The sequence below is a fragment of the Motacilla alba genome, chromosome 6 (genome assembly GCF_015832195.1).
Source record: "Motacilla alba alba isolate MOTALB_02 chromosome 6, Motacilla_alba_V1.0_pri, whole genome shotgun sequence".
Classification (NCBI taxonomy): Eukaryota; Metazoa; Chordata; class Aves; order Passeriformes; family Motacillidae; genus Motacilla; species Motacilla alba.
In genome coordinates this window covers 7,427,330-7,447,557 of record NC_052021.1, presented here as the reverse complement: position 1 = coordinate 7,447,557, position 20,228 = coordinate 7,427,330, and the positions used below count along the sequence as shown (strand labels likewise).

At 41.2% G+C, this 20,228-nt stretch overlaps 1 protein-coding gene across 1 annotated transcript in view; it reads right to left on the bottom strand.

Annotated features, from left to right (window-relative positions):
- Positions 1–16,500: 16,500 nt before the first annotated feature.
- Positions 16,501–20,228, bottom strand: part of CCDC6 (coiled-coil domain containing 6) — a 49,575-nt gene continuing 45,847 nt past the window's right edge. Inside the window, exon 9 of the mRNA XM_038140534.1 lies at positions 16,501–19,209. Coding sequence (XP_037996462.1) covers positions 19,018–19,209 — 192 coding nt within the window. The 3' untranslated portion in view covers positions 16,501–19,017. The remainder of the gene's footprint in view (positions 19,210–20,228) is intronic.

The following is a 20,228-nucleotide window of genomic DNA, read 5'->3' as shown; positions in this document are numbered from 1 at the left end:
ATCAACTGTTGTCCTTTAAACTGTGGTCCAGGCTGGGGAGCATCCTTTTGTATCTTTGCAGTCCTTATGCAATCAGCGTAGGAGGACAGAGTCTGGAGTGAAAGGGTAAGGCTAACATGTGCAAAGTCCATTGTAGGTGTTCTGTTAACTTGCTTGTGGAAAATGTCCATTAATGATTGAAGGGGGAACAAGGTGAGGAGAATAATCAGTAGTTTGACTGGAGTTTAATTTAAGCAGACATATTAAATATTGATGCACTCACAGAGTCTAAAGGACACTCATTTGTCTTCAGCAGCCGCCGAAGACAACGCTTCTGAAGTTATAAATTAACCCTTCATGTGAGAGGTGAGAAGCATGAGGTTTGTCAAGCGCTATTTGACCACTTTAAGCAGGGTCACGACACCTTCTCCCAGATGTGTGTAAAGGGAACAAGACTGTTTCAGCTGCAAAGAGCACGGATTTCCTAGGAGATGCCAATAAAGTACCACAATGCTCCCTGGTGCCATCACAGCTACGCTGGCAGGGAATATTGCCTATTTTGTCTGGGAAGATGCAGATATAGTGGCAGAATTGTCCCTCCCACAGTCTGGCTGTCACTGATAACACTAAATCCGAGGTATCCACACCACCATCCTCTGCAGAGGTCCCCTAACACGGGCAAGGCCTGAAGTGTGTGCTCAGAGGAACTGTGTCCCCAGTCTAACCACGTCTGACAAACTGGTCAGCTGCACACAAGAGAGATGGAGAGGAACTTTGTGCAGAAGCATGTGGTGACAAGACAAGGGGGAATGACTTAAAATTGAAAGAGGGGAGGTGTATTATAGATAATAGGAAAAAAGTCTTTACTGTGAGGGTGGTGAGGCCCTGGCACAGGTTGCCCTGGGAAGCTGTGGATGCCTCATCCCTGGAAGTGTTCAAGGCCAGTCTGGATGGAGCCCTGAAAAACCTGGTGTGGTGGAAGGTGTCCCTGCCCATAGCAGGGGAGCTGGAACTAGATGATCTACAGGGTTCCTTCCAATCCAAGCCATCCTATGATTCAAATGCTGCTTTAGAAATCAGTTTCCCATGTTAGTCTTCAAGTCTACATATATGTAAAATAAACACCACATGCAAACCTGCAAAGCTTGTAACAAAAGAAAAGCAGCAGTCATCTAGGTTTAAAAAATTGTAGTCTGTAATTTCTTCTTATTTTTTTTCTTTACTTTTACGTGACTGAAGGGGTGAAGGGGTTTTTAGGTTCTTACACTATCCTTGTAGGTAACGAGGACATCACCTGTATGTCCTCATGAGGGTATTACCAAATGAGGGAAAAGCTATTTAATCAAAGTAATTTTAACTTGCTTTTTATTCAATGCTCTTGCTACACAACACAACCAACCAATGCAGCTGCAAGGAGTGTTTTCTGAAGATGTCTGAGGTAGAGTTTCTTAGTAAAACTTCGTTGTAACAAACTAGAGAACTTTGACAATTTTTACACAACCTAATCTTCTGAATCTGTCACATATATTTGCATTCCCTAAACTGATAAAGGAACTATTTGGGTTTGGCAAATAATGAAGTTTTCCATATTTAGAACATTAGGAAAAATCACATTATTTTAAAGCTATTTTAAAAAATCACATACACTTCAACTAAAATACAAAAGTGCACCACGTAATGACAAGTAAGTGCTGACAGCATGAATCACATCTGCTAAGAGTGTAAAATGGAAATAAAATTAGCCCTGTATCTCTAAGCAAAGGGATTTATCAGTTCTATTTTCTTCCAGGAAATATCTAGCAGGATATTTTTATTATGGTATAAGTCCCTCATGACCTTCAGGTTTGCCATAAATTCACAAAGATCAACCAGTACAAACCACAATTGCTATTTTTACTGAGGTACAAATTTTATGTTATTCAACCCCAACTTCCCTTTCCTGATCCTGTTACATGCCCCTCACAGTAAAGCTAATTCCCATTTAGGATGGTGCATTATCATACTGGGAGAGTTCAAGACAGCACTCACTGTTTTAGGAAAAAGATTCCATCTTCTTTAGACATCAGAAGATTCCTTACAGAGAAAGGCAAGGCTCAGAGCTGTCTCTGACAGCAGCAAATTTTGTATATATGAATGTATATGCTTATATTAGAGAACCAGATGACAGTAAAATACCAGCATATTAAAGAAATCACAATGTATAAATAAGTCACTTTTTCAGAAAACAACTCAGTAACTTATCCTTTTCCCCGTCACACTCCTTTCTGAGCCATTGCATTTAGGGCACATAAAGGGCTTGTTTAACTAGAGGGAGGCAGACTGGTTTATGCTATCTCTTTTTTTGTTCTTAATCTGGAATATCCAATATTTTCTGAGTTCTATTTTGTATTAGTGTCACGCTTTAATGGGCTAGAATAACCACTTTTATGGAAGTATACAATCCAAAATGGTTAAATATATTTTTTACTTTCAGCAGTGGATGGACAGAAAAGAGAGAACTGGTCCTTAGTACTGCTGAAAAGCATTGTGATCAGGAGCAAGGCAAATCCCAAATGTCCTGAACTCCAGTGAAGGCTGCAGTAATCAGAGCTGTGGCAGAGGGCACGGTGAGGTGGCTCAAAGGCATTAAAAACATCCTAGAAGAAAATAACAACTCATTTGTTTTACACAGAACCATCTCCAGGCTCTCCCTGTTGGCACATGACAAGGAGGGAGCTGTTACCAACATCACACGCTGCTGCTGCTGCTCCAGTGGGACTCAAACCACTGTGGCAGTCAGATGCTCCAGAAATCCTCAGTTCTACCCCCATGGGTGGCTTTTACTCTTTGTAAAGACTATACAAAAAAGACTTTGACATCTTTTTGCTCTGGAGCTGAAGTCATCAATTTGGCCCATGTTTGCAACCTCAACAAATCAAAGGCAAGTATTTCTGTTGAGGTGGTCACCAGGTAAAGTATCAGTCCTCGAGATGGCTCCTCAGAAGCAGTGTTTGCTTGTTCCCTACGGAAAATTCATCTGTTCTTGCCAACAGAGGGTACTGAAGTTTAATGGCACACATTTACCAGGGCAGGACGCAGCACAATGCATTCCTGTGAGACTCTGCAGAGTACAGACATGCTCTTTTCACCTTGCTTGAGTACTAAGTTCATTTAATAGACCTAAGTTAGCTTTCCCCTCTCTGATTTAACCACACTAGAGTATCAAGGAAGGCATTTATTTTCTGTCAATTAAATGGAGAGGATAAAAGCAGCAGTATTAAACAGCCAGAAACCTAAACTCATCTCATTGTTATCTCCTTTCAATGCAAATATTGTCAGGTTTTTTCTGTATAATGCAGTCCTGTCACTTCAGATGTAGCATTATTTCTAATGCTGCCCTTAGCCTGGTGTTGGGTTCTCACAGGCTGAGACCAGGATCCCAAATTACACTCCACTTTTCTGGTTATGCTCATGCATTGATCTGTTGGCAATACAGCACATGCTGAAATAGTTCACAATTAATCACTCCAAATGTCTGTAAAGAGCCCCAAAAAAAACCCCACATCCTTTAATTTTGACTGCCAAGACAAACTGGGTGAGTGCAGGGAGCAAAGGGAAAGCAAGATCCCACAATGGGAGGAGGTTATTTTAAGCTTATGTCAAGCTGACACCCAGGGCTTTTCTAAATATAGATTTGTCCACTGTAAACACCCTTAGTCTGCATCTAGTGCAGACACATGCAGAGTTACTCAGCAATGTCAGACAAGATTTGCATCCACACCCAGGCCCACAATAGCATTCAATCATAACCAATTCCTGAAAAAATAGTTTGTAAGTGGATTTCTGCATCCAAAGAGAAGCATTAATCAAGAAAAGCCTATCTCCTGCTGTTGGCAGCACACTTTTGCCATCTAAGCTCTCAAGAGGAGAAGCAAGCTCACCAAGGGGCTGCAGCTTTCAGTCTCAGCTCTTTTACTTACCGTGGTTTGCAAAGAACAGGCAAGGAGGGGCTGTGCAGACACGTTCCTGGAGCCTCTGAAGTGGCTCACATGAGACAATGCAGGAAACAGCCTGTGCTGGGCAGGTGTGGGGCATTGTTCTGCCACTCAGAAATCCTGGCTTTCATACCGTGGCTTCCTGCTTATTCCTGCCCTCCCCTTGTTAATGCTTGCTCTGCTTCTGAGCTGTCAATCCTTTTATTCTGCACCATGAACACTGTGCTGTGCTGGACCCTCTGTCTCAAGGTCTGGGAAACTCACTGCATTTGCAAAGAGCTTGGACAACTTACAACAACTTAATCAATAAATTAGCTGAAAACCTGCTTGATCTGACAACGACAATGTAAACATATCCAGTGTGTCCTACCACTGCAATGTGATACTCTCTCCAAGTTTATGTGAATCATCTCCCCAGTGACTGTGAAGAGAACTGGAAACCATTGTCTGTTTACTGGTTATTGGAGCTTCCTCACCAAAAAAGTACAAACACAAAAAAAAAAACGTCTTCACTGAAACAACTTGGGAACTCCTCTGTAACTTTACTGTAATCCAGACATAAATGTTTAACTGTACCTATGTTAAACTTTCTTTGGATTTTGGGCTCTGCTACTTGAAGAGCTTACAGCGAAGATTGCCAGAAGAAAGGCTCGGAATGCTGTATTACAATAGGTTTGCAGCCCAAGTGTCAATGCTGTGCTTCTGTGCTGATCCAGAGGCAGAGTTGTGCAGGGTCAGCATTTGGGATGGTTCCAAACCTCAGGGTAATAGCTGAACCTAGAGGGGCTTTCAACTCTGACTTACAGCCTCCGTCAACTGCCTTATGTAACAAGATCTATTTTCAAAACCCTTGCAAACTACTTCAAAATGAAGTATTCCAGCTTGTCCAATAATCATTACAGCAAGTAATGGAACAACTAGAAAAATTAGAAAACCAAATATTCAGCAGGTAAATGTGTGTTACATCCCTGACCTGAAAACAGGACAAGGAAGGTTCCTTATTCTCACATGACACTTCTAATGCCACATATCTACACAGCAGGTCATGCACAAGGCCCTACAGAGCTCCTCTGCTATTTTGTGAGCATCAGGATTTACTTTTGATTGCCACTGTCTGTGGCTTTTTCCCTATTTGAGGAAGACACCAGAAACTTGTCCACAAATAACACTCCTTATCCAACATGGCCATGGCATTTTAACAGTCTTACAGATTTGTGTAGCTGAGCACAAATCAGGCACCAGGTATATCCTGCTAGCAGTAGCCAGAGTCATGCAGGAGAACCATGGTGATTAGCATAAACAGCTCTTCACAACTGCTGTCAATATTCAGAAATATTAATTCAACATTTGAACAAGGCAGAAAGAGTTTCCTTACAGCATTTGAGCCTTGGACAGTTGGTGTTATCCTTATTTCACAAGGGATGCTCGTAACACTTCCTGGTACAACAGGCCAAAAAGATGTATGAGGCAAGGAGAACACACCTCTTCTGCCAAGTGCATCCATTATGCACTGGTTTCCTTTCACCCACAGAATTCCTGGGCTCAGAAACAGTGGATGAAGAAGTCTGTGCATCACACATCCGAGCAAGATGGCAAATAGCAGATTCCTACCAGCGTGTTTCAGTCCATGCAACCCCACCTTGGAATCGTGAAATCGTTAAGGCTGGAAAAGACTTCCATGACTGGGTCCAAGCTTTGACCAAACACCACCATATCAACTAAACCACAGCACTAAGTGCCACATCCAGTCGTTTTTTGAGCACTTCCATGGATGGCAGCTCTACCACATCCCTGGGCAGCACAGGGTTCCAGTGCTTAACCATCATTTCAGAAATTCCTCCTGATACTGAACCTGGATCTGCCCTGGCACAGCTTGAGTTTGTGTTCTCTCATCCTATTGCTGGTTGCCTGGGAGAAGAGGCTGACCCCCACCTGGCTACAACCTCCTTTCAGGAAGTTCAGAGCAATGAGGTCTTCCCTAAGCCTCCTTTTCTCCAGGCTAAAAAACACCCCGTGACAGCAAGAGCAGAAGAGAGAGGCTGAACCACCAGCCCAGTGACTTCAGTCTTAAAAAACCCAGTGCTCTCTCACACATAAATAGAGCCCCAAGTGACTGATTTAGATGGCATTCAGACAATGTCTCTGGAGAACGTGCAAGTGGCTCACTCTAATAGGCACAGACAGGTCTGCTCTAGAAGTTTTGTAGCATTTTCGTGTCCAGTCTAAACTCATTTGAACAGTTTCTAGATAGGGGTTGCTTTGATCCTCTTGCCTCTTACAACGGCTGAACCTCAAAAACTTTTGCTTTTTGGTTAGCAATTAGCCCACTTACCACATCTAATGTAGAGAGTAAAGACTTGACCTTGGATTTACAAGGCTTTGGAGAAGCTACTGATGTTATAGCTGCTCGGTTTGGTTTCTTCCCCAGTCTAACACACATATTAAAGACAGATACTGACCACTTTCAGCAGGAATTCAGGGTGCTTCCTGAAAGGAAGCAGTCCTGCCTTGGACTGTGGGATTGCACAAGTCAGAGAGTGACATGAGACCGAAGGCCAAGGCTCCGCAGCAGGGTGGGATTTTTGGAGGGTTAAGGAAGGGCTTGGATGGAGCTTTTCAGATTCTTCTCTTAGGGATGAGCCTGCCTCAGAGAAACGTTATTCCCTCACTGACTCATGGGGATTACTTTTAGGTAATGGAAAGTCCCTCAAATGAGGCATAGGATCTGCAAGGACATTAAAATGATCTGAGAGTCTTTGAGGCAAAGAAAGCAGTGTTCATTCAACCAAAAAAAAGACAGAACCTTCCTTACTTGATGATATTTACCTGTGCATTTCAGAAACAGTTGAAACACTGGAGAAAGGTCTACATAAGTCTTTATTTTTTTTTATTTTTAACACATAAAGTGCATTCCTATACAGTTAATACTTGTGCAAACTGACACTTGAATTTCCTCTTCCATTTTCTTATTGCTGTTTTCTCCTCTCCCACTTCCCCATATGGTCATTAAAGGAAGTCACTAGAATTTGACCAAGAATCCAACTGACACAGATTTCATATGCAATAAGGTGGCATCCTAAATCAGGTTAAGGTTTCATAGGAAATGCTATTGCTTCAAGTTGCAGAAATGTTTTTTCTTCAATATTATTTTATATATCCACCACTAAGGAGAATAATCTTAGAGGAGATGTACCCTAGTCAACAGAGTTGAAGTAAAACAGATTTTAAAAGATGAATTGCAAATTTGAATATGTCAACAGTGAATTAAAGCTGCATTTGCAGAAGATCATTATTTTCCTCCAAGTGAAGTTTTCTTCTTTAGGATGACAAACCACCTTAAGTTTCTACAGTCCAGAGATGGAAAACATCCTTAATGGCTTCCGCTAACCTATCTTTGAAATCGTGCAGTAATTATGTAACTGCTCTGGAAACAGGAGAGGAGCAGCCAGAAGCCCTGCCTCTGAGCAGAGCACTTGGGAGGGGAAAAACAAACAAAAAAAGGCTTTGCTGAGTCCTTGCTCTTTGTGGAGACTTCCCCCACCTCAGCCTTAGGCCAACTTGGATTATAAAGCTGTAGCAAGTGTCAGGCTTTCAGCGTCTGTGCTATTTTTGGGGATTTGTTGTGGAAGAAGAAAGTGCAGCCTGAGCGCCATGTGAGCAACTTTAATATGAGGGCATAACTGCCAGGAGAAGTTCCCTGGCTCCCTCTGCCCCTGTGGGAATAAGGTTGCTGTGCCTTTCACTGAACTCTGAGATCTGAGGCTTGGAGGAAGAATTTACTTTAGAATCCACTGTGACATTTTGAAAAAGGTGTAGATGTCATAGCTAATTTCACAGCCCACTCATCCATTTGGAATTTGCAGCCAAACTCAGTCCTCATTTCTGCCCTTCTAAGTCCAAAACAACTTCATTGTAGATATTTCGTCCATGGGAACAAGAACAACAGCTGACCCACAATGTCTAGGTAAGTGCCAATTTCAGCCTTCAACAAATCCAAGTGTTTTTTGAAAACTTACCAAAGGTTGACTGATGTTTGCTGAATCACATCATAACAGATTCCTTGCAATAATTAATTTTAAGTAAGATCAGGTGACAATTCATAAATGCAAGTGGCAGCGCTGTTAAAAAATAAAAACATTACAAGCTTTTTTTCTTTTTTTCAGAAGAGGTTTTAAACCAGGAATTTGGAAGAAAGGAAATAGCTGAAAAGCATGTGTGAGTATGGAAGTTGTACTGTCAGCAGCAGATGACAGTAGAACCTTCTCAAGTTTGTTATCATCTGTAAATTACAGGATGTTTGTACCATTAAAGTTAAAACTGTAAAATGTAGTTCTCCACTGGTAAAGGGAAGATTTTTACAACATTGCTAAAATGCAATGTAGGGACCAAGGAACAAGATTTGTAAGAGAAGCAAGTAGTAAGAAAATAAAACTGGCAGCATGTTGGCAAAAATCCCCAAACAACCAAAACCCACCAAAAAACCCCCCAACCACCCCCAATGAAACATTCAAATTAAATAATGAAGGCAAGAGGATTAAGTATATTTTCATGCCAGTATAAACTGTTCAAGATGTGAATTCTGTAGCCTGAAGGACTATCTCAGTCACAAGCAGTTCTAACTGTGTAGTCTATTCAACATTTAATGGGTTGACCTTGTAAATCTTTATCAAATCTTGAGCAAACATTTTACTGTCATGAGGCATCCTGACTCTAACCAATCAAACATTAGCACTTTGGGGGAAAGAAACTGGTTTCCTTTAAAGTTGTCTTCCAAAAGGTAATCTGGGAAAACAGAAACCTTTTTATGATTAACAGAAAAACGAAACTGAGAAATAGCTTCAGAATCAGGATGAGAGTTTTGTAATGACTGAGTAAAGTGGAAGTATTTGGAAAACCCAAGCTCTTTAACTGTAGCAAAAGTACTGTGATCTGGCTCATTTTCTATCAGAAAACAAGCTGAGCTTCCCCCTCACTCTAGGCCATGCAAAGACAAGTATTCTGCTCACTGTGTGTTCTCCTCACCCCTGTTACCCCTCTGGTGCACACCAAGTGTCTTCATGTATTGCCATAATGACCCATTTCATTATTTGAACTAACTGGTAGGACATTCATGGCATTGCTAACCCCATTTGCACATGCATGAAAATTTCCCTAGGGAGAAAAAAAATCCCTAGGAAAAAAAATAAGATTATGCTCCAGACAAGCTCAGCAAGGTTACTGCTGTCAAGAGACTATGTGTTTCCCATGAATATAGCCAAGATTTGAGCTAGAATTATAGTCAGCATAAATTTGAATGCAAAGAGCCACCATTTCAGTTAGGTGGATTCCTAAAATACACCATAAAAGAGAAGCCAAAGCTTTATGGTGCAATCTTGATTCACACAAACTCTTCTTGCAATAAATTGTCCCTTAAACAAGGGAGGCAGCTAGAACAAGGGTACAGCATTCCTGGGAGTATCTCTGGGAAGTTCTTGGAATGTTTAATCTAAAATGGTTCCCCTCTGAATTCAGACATTAATTTTGATTGCACGGTGTCAATATATATAAAAAATACTATGGGATGCTTTAGTCCAGATAAAATTTTTGAGAGAAACTGAATGTCTTTCCAAAATATGAAAGAGTTAACTTGAAATCCCTCAATTACCTTCAGAAACTAACAGCATAAAAAATGTATTTAATGAATACTCAAGACAACAGCCAGACTAATCCTAGAGTGCCTTAATAGTGTGAGGAATGCAGTAATTTTTAACAGCTTTAATTCATTGGTATGTTGTCACAGTTAACACTTGTTTTGGACAGAAAACCCAGCAAAATAATTTAAATAAAACTTAGGACTCTTACTGGTTTCTAAGACTGCTGTATAAATATCTGTGTGCAGAAAAAGTGACTAAACAATTTTAAAATTATACAGAACTACGTCCTGATGACCAAAAGCAACACAAAGTACATTAAGTTTAAAAGCCCTAATCACTTTAATCATTCATCCACAGAAACTCATTTCTAGCTCCAGTTTCTGTGGAAATACAGATTTTGCAAATAGATACCACTGCAGCTGGGGATTTCATCATACTCAGGAACTTTAATTTCTCTATTGCCAGGTCTGCTCCAGTTTCCACTTATCCCCACTCAGCTCCAAGGGTGGATGGAGGAGGGCCCCATTACAAAGCTCTTCCCCAGATCCCACAGCTTGGGATCCACCCTGAGGGCCCAGGAGGCCCCAAGGGTACCTGGGTGTACCTGAGCATGGTGCCACCACCCCAGGGCAGGCAGCTACCCTGAAAGGGCAGCAACACCCAGGGGGCAGTTATTTTAAAAAAGAATACATTAGAATCATAGGAAATTGAGTTGGAAGGGACCCACAAGCATCATCAAATCCAACTCCAAGCCCTGCACCCTAGAAATCACATCCTGCGCCCAAGAGCATTGTCCAAATGCTCCTGGAGCTCTGTCAGCCTTGGGGCCGTGACCACTGCCCTGGGGAGCCTGTTCCAGTGCCCAACCACCCCCTGGGTAAAGAGCCTTTTCCTGATATCCAGCCTCAACCTCCCCTGACACAACTCCCGGCCACTCCCTTGGCTCCTGTCAGTGTCACCACAGAGCAGAGATCAGTGCCTGCCCCTCCTCTGACCCTCAGGAGGAAGCTGTGACTGCAGTGAGGTCTCCCCTCAGCCTCCTCCTCTCCAGGCTGAACTGAACAAGGAACTTGAGCCCTGCTCCTGGCATGGCTTTCCTTCTAGGATCCTCACCACCTTCACATCCCTCTCTTGGACACTTTCCAATAGGTTTTGTATCTTTTCAAACCATCCAATGTTTTTCATATCAAAACAACTGCAAAAATTCACATACCAGTAATCCAAAACAATTTGCCTAATTTGGCGATGCAGATGAGGAATCTGCATATTCCAAAGAAAGTCAGGGACCAATCACAGCTGAACTGTAAACTGCTTCATGTTATTAGCCTTAAATCTTTCCCCTGCTAGAAAATAAGCAGAAGTAGGTAGCAGTGTTGAACAGGTACAGAAAAATCAGGTCAAGTTTTAGGAAATGTGAAAAAAAAAAAAAAAAAAGTCACAGCAGATCTAAAATTCCCATCTCAAGGTAGAAAGATAGAAACATTTATTCTTCACCTCTTCTGCATTTAATATTTGGCGTTGACAGCCAAGACAGTGTTAAAATTCACTACAAAAGTACACCCTGTTTCATTCAGAACTGTCAAAAAGCACCCAAATCCAGCAGGGCAAGAGCCCAGCTCACACCACAGCTTTTCACACCAGATCGAGGGGGCCTTCAGGGACAGGAGGGAAGCCAGTGTGCCTACAGGGACTGAGGGGGAAAGGAGGCAGCAGTGTACATTTCTTAAGTTCAGCCCCACAAATGCCAGGTGGTCACACCACAGATCCCTGAGACTCCCACAGGTCACTGTTCTGCTCTCATGAAATTCACCTGCCAGGCTATGTTCAAGGCTTAGGAGAATAAAACTGCGGGACACAGTGTAGAGCATTTGCACTGATACAGAATTTGGAACACAGATGACTCTCATCATCAGCCCTGAGGCTCAAAAGCCTCAGGGTTCCCATCTCAGTCAGACCTTCCAATTGTATTTACTGTTTTCTGCATCCAAGTGAACTAATTAATTGAATAGTCTTTATACATACCTTCAGTCTCCATCTGGGAAATGCAGGACTGACCTCAGGCTCCTCTTGCTGCTGCAGGATGGCTGTGCTGTGTACTTTGAAAGGTACAGAACAGTCTCAGAAGCACGTGAAACAGACTGATATCCAAGCCAGCACCTTTACATTCAGGAAGGATTAGGCTTATTAAAATTGCTTGCTGTGCAATGCATCATTCTTTCTCTCACTCTCAGCAGTTTACCAGGATTTATAAGTTAACCCCTGTAATGCTGGGAACTTGCTTTTCTTTATAAAGGGCTACAAGCACTGGAAGAAACAAAAAAGAACCATCTAAAGGGGTGATCACCTGGATGAGGCAACCTGAACTTAAACCAGCAACATGTCATCTCTCCCTTTTTTTCTGCTATTCTGAAAGTGCTCAAGTGGCTCATTTCTGTTCAGACAAACACCAGAAAACAAAGGACACGCACAAAGAGAGCATCAGCTCATTCCCCCAGTCCCCAGACCCACCAGCCATGGCAGTCAGGGACAGGCAGAGCAACTGCATGCTCTGCATGGGCAGCAGGGCTGAGAGGAGAATAAAGGCCTTTCAAGAAACACTGCCTGTGCTCCAAAGGCAGAGTAACACGGATCAGCTAGGTTAGCATTGGCTGAAATACACCCATGGCCTGGAGCCCAGGAATTTTCAGCCATCAGAACCCAAGGATTTCACTGGTGAGAATGGAAGAGCACACTTCCACTGCAGACACCCGCCTGTGCTGACTTGAGCAGAGCAGCAGTCACAGAGAGGCCAGAGCAGCAGCTGAACGGGACAGAAACAAGTGGATTCAACCAACAAGTTTAGCAACACTCAAGACACTGAATACAGGATGAGATTAAGTACCTCTGAGACTTTCAGATCTAAACCCAGAATCTTGGCAAAACAGCCAGACAGACACAGCAAGTAATACTCAGACAAGCTACTGAGCATGCCACAGGTGACCTCTGAGCAAAGCTGACAAATGAATGTACACAATAAAAAAGTGACAAAATCAGAAACAGCAAAAGAGATGGCACAACAAAGTACTCACAGAATTTACACAAATACATACAATCTATAGTTTACACTGGCTCATGGTCTAAAATCATTAAATATAATAACTGATTAAGGTTTTAGTAAGAAAACATGTCAAAACAGCAAAAATTATGGTGGATTCCTAAGACAGACCTCCATTAGAAAATAACTGAATCCATCAATCCTAGATTTACTTAATTGAACAATCAAGTGTGACTACAAGACAATCAAGAAAAGCTGGAAGGTAGCACCTGATACCATGGCCTTTACTACAAAGCAATAGCAAAAGCACTCTTTTCTGAGCTACAGAATATACAACACACTCCTCAGCATAAGCAAGGAAACATTTCTTGCCTTCTCTCCTTCTCACAGTGGATATCAGATTAGAGAAACAGCTGTCCTGCCATGTAGAGCTTTTGACTCAGAACTCGTAGGATGTTTTTCTGTAGCTTTGTACAAATATGCCTCTCTGTTCCTATGAACGGAGAAAAAATGGTAAAAAGATGAAACTCTATTATTTTTCTATTCCATTCCACCCTCCCAAGGAAAAGTACCCTCAAGGTAAGGAGGTCAACTAAGACCAAAAATACTGCTGCTTTTGCTGTGGCAAAAAAAAAAAAAAGCTTGAACTCCCATGGAAGGCAGCTGTGAGAAGTTAAACAGACATGTTTAATTCAGAAAGGTACTCTGGAATTTCCCCACAATAATAACTCAAGAAATATAGCTACATTCTTCCACGACAGAAGCAAAACTGATGGAGTCAAGCACGCTTTGTACTTGGAATATCCACCTAATGCAAAGTGAAGAGCACTTCCTATGCAAACTATTATGTGAACAGGTGATTCCTCAGGTTACACACTCAGACATCTAACACAAGGAATGGCCCAACTAGAATCAAAGACAGCAGAAACAAAGACAAACATGCAACTTGCTCTGACCCCTAGCTCTCATTTTTCTTCCTCTTTTTCCCGGTGATGACAGGCTGACAGAGAAGGAAATATACATCCACCCAGTAGTCTTCCATACAAGTAAATACAAAAAAATCAAGTGTTTATTGGAAGTCTGCATGAAGGCACAGATGAGCTTGATTACAGACACATCGTAACAATTACAAGGATATGTAAACACCTTGGGATATACAAAAAAGCAATAATACAGCTAGTACAGGAATAGAATGTAACCTGCTAAAAAAACCAAACTTCTTTATATCTGAGGTTCTTACAATAAGCTCTGATCCACACCAACACAGTGAATGTTCCTAAAGTCACCACTTGGATTCAAGCTCAAGAAATCTGCACTTTGGCCATTGTTTGATCCAAATTCCAACAGGCTTCCTTCCCTAGGATCAGAAAAACATAGGAACAACCAGCCAAACACCCAACCAACCTACAATGAGGCTTCATTAATTCTCTAACTGTAAAAGAGCAATCACCAAGGTACTGAAATTAAATATAAGCTTCAGAAAAGCTCAAGGATGCTTGTTCCACTTGCATTTGAGGAATTGCTGTATTTCTGCAGGAAAGGAACAGTCTACGGCTGTCAGGTGATTTTTTTTCTTCCTCCACAGGAGGCTTAGATTTCATCTGAAACACCTGCCAAAACAAAAGTCAGCAATCACAAACTAAAGTGCCTTGGACAGCTTAGGTTTTACCACTAAATTAAAACATCTCAGTTTATAGACACAGAATTATGTTTTATCATGAGAAAACCCACCTTTAAACACAGAAGACTACTTCCAATATTTCTGTGGAAAGGGGAATTGCTTTTTGTGATTTTTTGGTTGTTGTTTTTCAATTAGATACCAACACCACAAACTTGAAGAACTGCAGCACAGCGTTTTTTCAATGGAAATCACAAAAAATGCCCACCCCCACCCCCTCCAGCCCACCCCCCAAAATAGTTTTAATACAGGCAATCTGCAAATCTGCAGGGCTAGAAAAAGAGCACTCTGAGCAGCAATTTTACTACAGGGACACAGTTTTCACAAACTCAGCCTTCAACCATCTGTGCTAGCTCTTCACTCCTTCTCTACAAAAGCTTTATCACCTCTGGAGCCCCATTCCAGTGAGGAAAGACTCCCATCCAGGTAACACATGCAGAATAAAACCTAACACAGATATAGCATTTCTGCTGACCCTGTGGCCACATCATCCCAACTAAAAGCTGAGGTAGTACTTGTCTTTGGAGCCCAACTAGTGGAACAGGCACAAGCATTCTTCTCCCTAAAGCAGCAGCAGCAGCCTGTAATGCAGTGCCAAACTCCACAGCTTATCTCCTCTTCAGAACACACCTAAAACCCAAAACCAGCTGCTTAGAAAAATAAATGTTTATATGAGCACACACTCCCACTTTAACTGCATTGTGAAGGCCACGGTCTGCCATGTTCAGTGACTTCCTCCTGTCCACACAGTGGCACTGACTCAAACTCTGCTTGTACTGGGACTAATGGTTGTTACCCAAAATTAACATGAAGGTATCCTGAGTACTTATTATGGCAAGATGTGAAATTTAAAATAATTTAAAATTTTAAGAACCTTGATCCAAATTAAAAAAAAAAAAGGCTGGGAGAGGAATTCAGCTCCTCAGGGAACTGAATAAATCAGATTGTCTCTATGCATACAGTCCATTTGGTATTCAGGGGCTCTGTTTGCTCTCTCTTCAAGAGGAGTGATCTTTCCTCTCAAGGAGGTTGTTGTAACATATGCACGTATTATAATTTTATAGCTTACACTCAAAAACCTTCTGGTTTCTTATGAGATGGCTTGAACTGGAGAAACATGCTCTGCATAGTCCATGCTCTGTAGACTCCCAAGGATCAAAAAGAAATAGACTGCCATGACTGAAAAAAAAGGAAACATCAGAAAGAGTTGAACAGCATTAGAATTTGTACTGCTGGTAAAACTAAGCATTAGGATCAGGAAAAACACTGTAAAACTCAAATCAAGGTCCTGGCTGCATCCTCTTAGCAAAGCAATAAATGACACTGAGGATGACAGACTGTGTTTCTTTGATTGACGAACTATTTAAGGCTCTTTTATTTGTCTGCATGATCAGTTTCCATTTATTTAACAGAGTCCATATACTCTCCTGTCAGCAGTGCAACTTGCACAAATCCCCGGAAACTTTCTCATTTTCATTGCTTCCAAGACTGCATTTTTCATTCAGCTGAAGTGCACAGGGATTCCACCCAGGCAGCCGGATTCCTAAATAAAAACATTTTAACAGGAAAGGAATCCTGTTCTGCTCAGCTCCAGTACAGCAATTGCCAATAGAAAAGCACTCACATTTTCTGGAAAAACTCTGATGTATTTTCTGCCCTTGGGAATATGCTCTCAGAAGAGTATATATAACTAAAACAGTCTTATCTGGCTTTTAGCTGAAGACTACCTCCGAACAGTCCCACCTCTTCTTCCAAAGAACTTCTGTGGAACAAACCGTGGATAAAATAAACTCTTAATGCTCTACAGAGTATCGGCTGCATTCCAGTGTCCAAGCCAGATCCCTTGAGAGAAAATACAAAAAGAATTGTATTGTATGCTTGATTGTCAGAGAGAAAAGCACTGCTGAAACAGCTGAAAAGTAGATTTTATTTTTTTTTAATCTTTAGCTGTGAAGGGGCACGCTCACAAAATGCTCCACACAGCTGGAAATTGCTTCTGTGGACTTACACAGCTAGTGACAATGCAGTGTGCAGCTGAGAGGCATCAGGGATGAAAAGGATGTCAGAAAACCACCCAGGTGCTTCTGAGAGAAACAAAGTACTTAAGCCCTCATAGTGAGCTGGACCTCACTGTCAAGTGAGTTTCTCCAGTCTATAGATCTGATAAAATCACAGCTGCAGAATCATAATTCATGACTATAATTCACAAGGAAAACTGAAAATCCATTTACATTTATTAGGAGATGGTTGTGCACAATTTCTCATCTTATTCAAAAAGTCTACAAATAGAGTTTAACACTTCTGATTGCAAGCAAATGTTTGTTCAACGTTCTGAGTTCGATAAGGCCAATTTAGTGCCTTTTTACACTTTCAAGGTTTAGTATACATTTGTCAGTTCTTTACTTTCTTCTGGTAACAGTCCCACTGGAACAGTAAGGAAAGTTCACTAAGACACTTTATAACAGCAGCTGAACTTGGGTTACACAAATTCAGTTTTGGAATATGCTTCAAATGTAAATTATACTAGGCAATTTTTCCATTTTGAGATCTTAAAACACCATCAAAGGCTCTTCCCTTTCCACCCACATTTGTGCTACCACCACCATGAGATTGCCCTCCACAGAGCCGTACATCCAAGGATCTCAAAGCACTTCAGAAAGGAGGGCACCATTTCAAATTCTGGGATACTTGAGCTGGAATCCTACTTAATAAAGAGTATATTTTTTTCTTTGTCTTATGTTTACAAAAGGACAAGCATCAAACGAAGCTGATCTTGTCTTGACCTTAGGCCCACCTCTGACTATCTGTCACTTTCTCCCATTCAATCCTATCACTTATTCAGGAGCTCTGCTTAATTATTAATGCTCAGAGCTGAGTTTCCTCTATGGAAAGTTGAGCATCTGCTATGGTCAATTATTTTCAGGTGGAAGCAGTGGTCAAATTTTAGGTCTGCCACAATCTTGAGAATCGTTTGACTGGAGAGTAACTACCATAATTAATGTAATGTAATTTGATAATGCACTTGATCCCATATTGGTTTAAGAAGTGTAATAGACTATATATGCATTTCTCTAAATTCTCTCAGAGCTGAAACTACATAGCTACGGTGAAGAAATTCTAATTTTGCCTTAAGCGGAACATTTTACAACATTATTTTAACTTACAACTTTGATTTAGAGCACTGTTTTCATAAGGATTTTTTCAGTTTGCAATTCTGACTGAATAGGTGAGCGGCAAACATGACATTATATGTACAAGTGTTAGTATACTACCAGAATGCTGTACTTCCTTCTTTAAAATGTCCTTAATAAAGCATTAAGCATGTCAAACAAACTTTTGTAAACAAAAGATAAATTACTCATGTTCTGCTCTGATTATAGCCAGATACATATTCTCATAAAATAAACATTCTCTTGTCATTTTCCATGGCCCACATATCCATATATATGAGGTAAACCATTTAAAATTATCAATAATATATAAACCCCAGTACTCAACAGGAACCTCAGGAAAAATGTAACCGAGTAGGATGTCAATATCAAGAAGTGACACTTTGTTCCACTGCAAAGTGAAACCAATTTATTTGTGCTAAATGAATGGAAAGAATGTATTTGGAATACATTTCTTTATACATTGTACCGGCTTAGGCTGCTAAATAAGCATTCATTAGTGCCATGTTGTGCTACTTTCTTGTACTCTGTTTCTACCAAGCAATACAAAGTTTTGGCTGTTACGCCAATATATTCCTCTACGCTGATCTCGTTTTCTAACAGACTTTTGAACATTTAAAATACCTGTTCAAACTTTGCTTCGGGGGAATCACAATGAATATACTTTAACAAGAAAGAAATTATCATCAGCTGTTCTCTACAATCACATCGCCTTCTGCAGCAAAAAAATCCAAGAGCACACACTTGAATCAGCTCTCAGCAACCTGTGGGCAGGACCACACTCCCCTACAGTCACTGCGACAGGGCACACGGTATGGGCAGCTTACAGGTTAGCAGAAATGTCAAGTGACATCATCAAATCTTAAGGTCCACGAATTGTACATTCCACAGACTCCAACAAGCCAGTTCCCTCAGTGTAAAGTTCTGACTGTACCATATGTTTGAGGTGCTTTTAAACAGGAGAAGTATGGATGTGTCCTCTGTGAATTAAGCTCATTTGCTACGAAATACCAGAGAGCTTGTGTCTTGGGCACTGATTAGGGTGTCTGACTCACTTTTGCACTAGAAGCTGATATTTTAAATGACTGAAACATAGTGCTGATCTTCCATAAGCTTGGTAAACACTGTAATATTTCAGAATTTATCACGTAGCCCATCATGCCTTTCATTTTCTGCAAATTGTCATGAAAAAATATAAAAAGGTATCCCTTTAATTTTACAAACCTAAAAGCCAGGAAAATGAAGCTTTGGAGCCAAGCAAAACGACATAATGCCGTATTACCAAACAGAGTAGCAAATGTTCCAGCCAGAGAATGGACATACATGTAGTTCAAGTAAACACTGATGGAAAACTTTGTTAAGTTAGTGTTGTAGACCCACAACACTGGCTGCATTTTATACAAACGTTTACAACACAATTAACAGTGAAGCCTATATAACCTCAGTGCAAATAAGTCAAATCCAAATATGCCAAGTAAGCCTTTGGCTTTTAGTAAACTGCTCCGTGTTATGAGTCCACTTCTGACATAGAGACTGCAGAGCACATGCACTAAGGCTGAGAGGAGGGATGCACTGAATGCTGGAAATTGGCTGCCTGCGATGCCGCGGGTTGGCCCGGAGGTTGCACAGGTGGCGGAGGTGGTGGCGGAGGTGGCTGCACTGGGGTCTGCGTGTTTGGAGAAGGAGGAGGAGTGGGACGTTTAAATTTGTCGGGGCTGTTACTTCTTCGTGGTGAAGGCCTCTGCAGAACAAATATTGAAATTATGTTTAACACACTCCTGAACAATGGTAGGTGCAAGTCCTCTAAGCTTGGCAAAGGAAAAAAAAATACGCAAAGAAGTCTGAACAATTATGTGGGAAGAAGAAATTTCAAAACATAGCAGGAGTCACAATACAACTTTTACATAAAATAAATGTTCCTCTGAAATGGAGTAGCAAAGGAAAGGGGAAGTACTCTTGACATCAAAGAGAACATGCATTCCTTCCTGTCAGCTTGCAGGAAATGAACACAAGACATGTCCTGCAGATATGTTTACCCATGATGACCAGCAACGTAAAAAGAAATGAGATGCTGCAGGCACAGCACCTCCCAGCTGTGCCTGCCTGACCAGTAGGTGCTGAGAAACCCTTCTTGACTTCAGGCTGCTGGCATGTGAGGTACAAGTATGTGGTACCTGAGCACGTGTGGCAAAGTTTTGAGTATCAGAGTCTGCCCAGAATCTCCAGCTCTCTGAAAAGACTCTTAGCCCACACATTGGAGCAAAACCAAAGCATTATACAAGCTGCTCTTTGGAGAACAAAAAAATATTACAACGCTTTGAGCTGCAGGAGTGAAGCAGTTGTTAGAGAGACCCCCTGAACAGAAGCCACAGATTTTCAACAACTGGTACATTTAAACAAAGATTGAAACCCCACTTTACCTTTACAAACTGAGGGGCAGGAGGGGAAGGATAATCTTTAATGTTAGCAATGCAAAAATATAAATTACACTCCACAACACTAACTTCTGCACTTTTGAAACAAAAATGCTCATTACTTACCAATCTGGTTAGCATGAATCAACAACCTCATGGCATGACAAACCACCTACCCATAATTACTAATCAACCACAGGTGGTCAGCTCTGGGGAGAAGCATGACTACAGTTCTATACCAAAGGTACTACCAAATGTAAAGTCAAAGTTATTTTGTAATGGAGATCAAAAAATGAAGAGTCAAAAACGAAACTGCAGTTTAGTCAAATCAAATATATTGTATCTA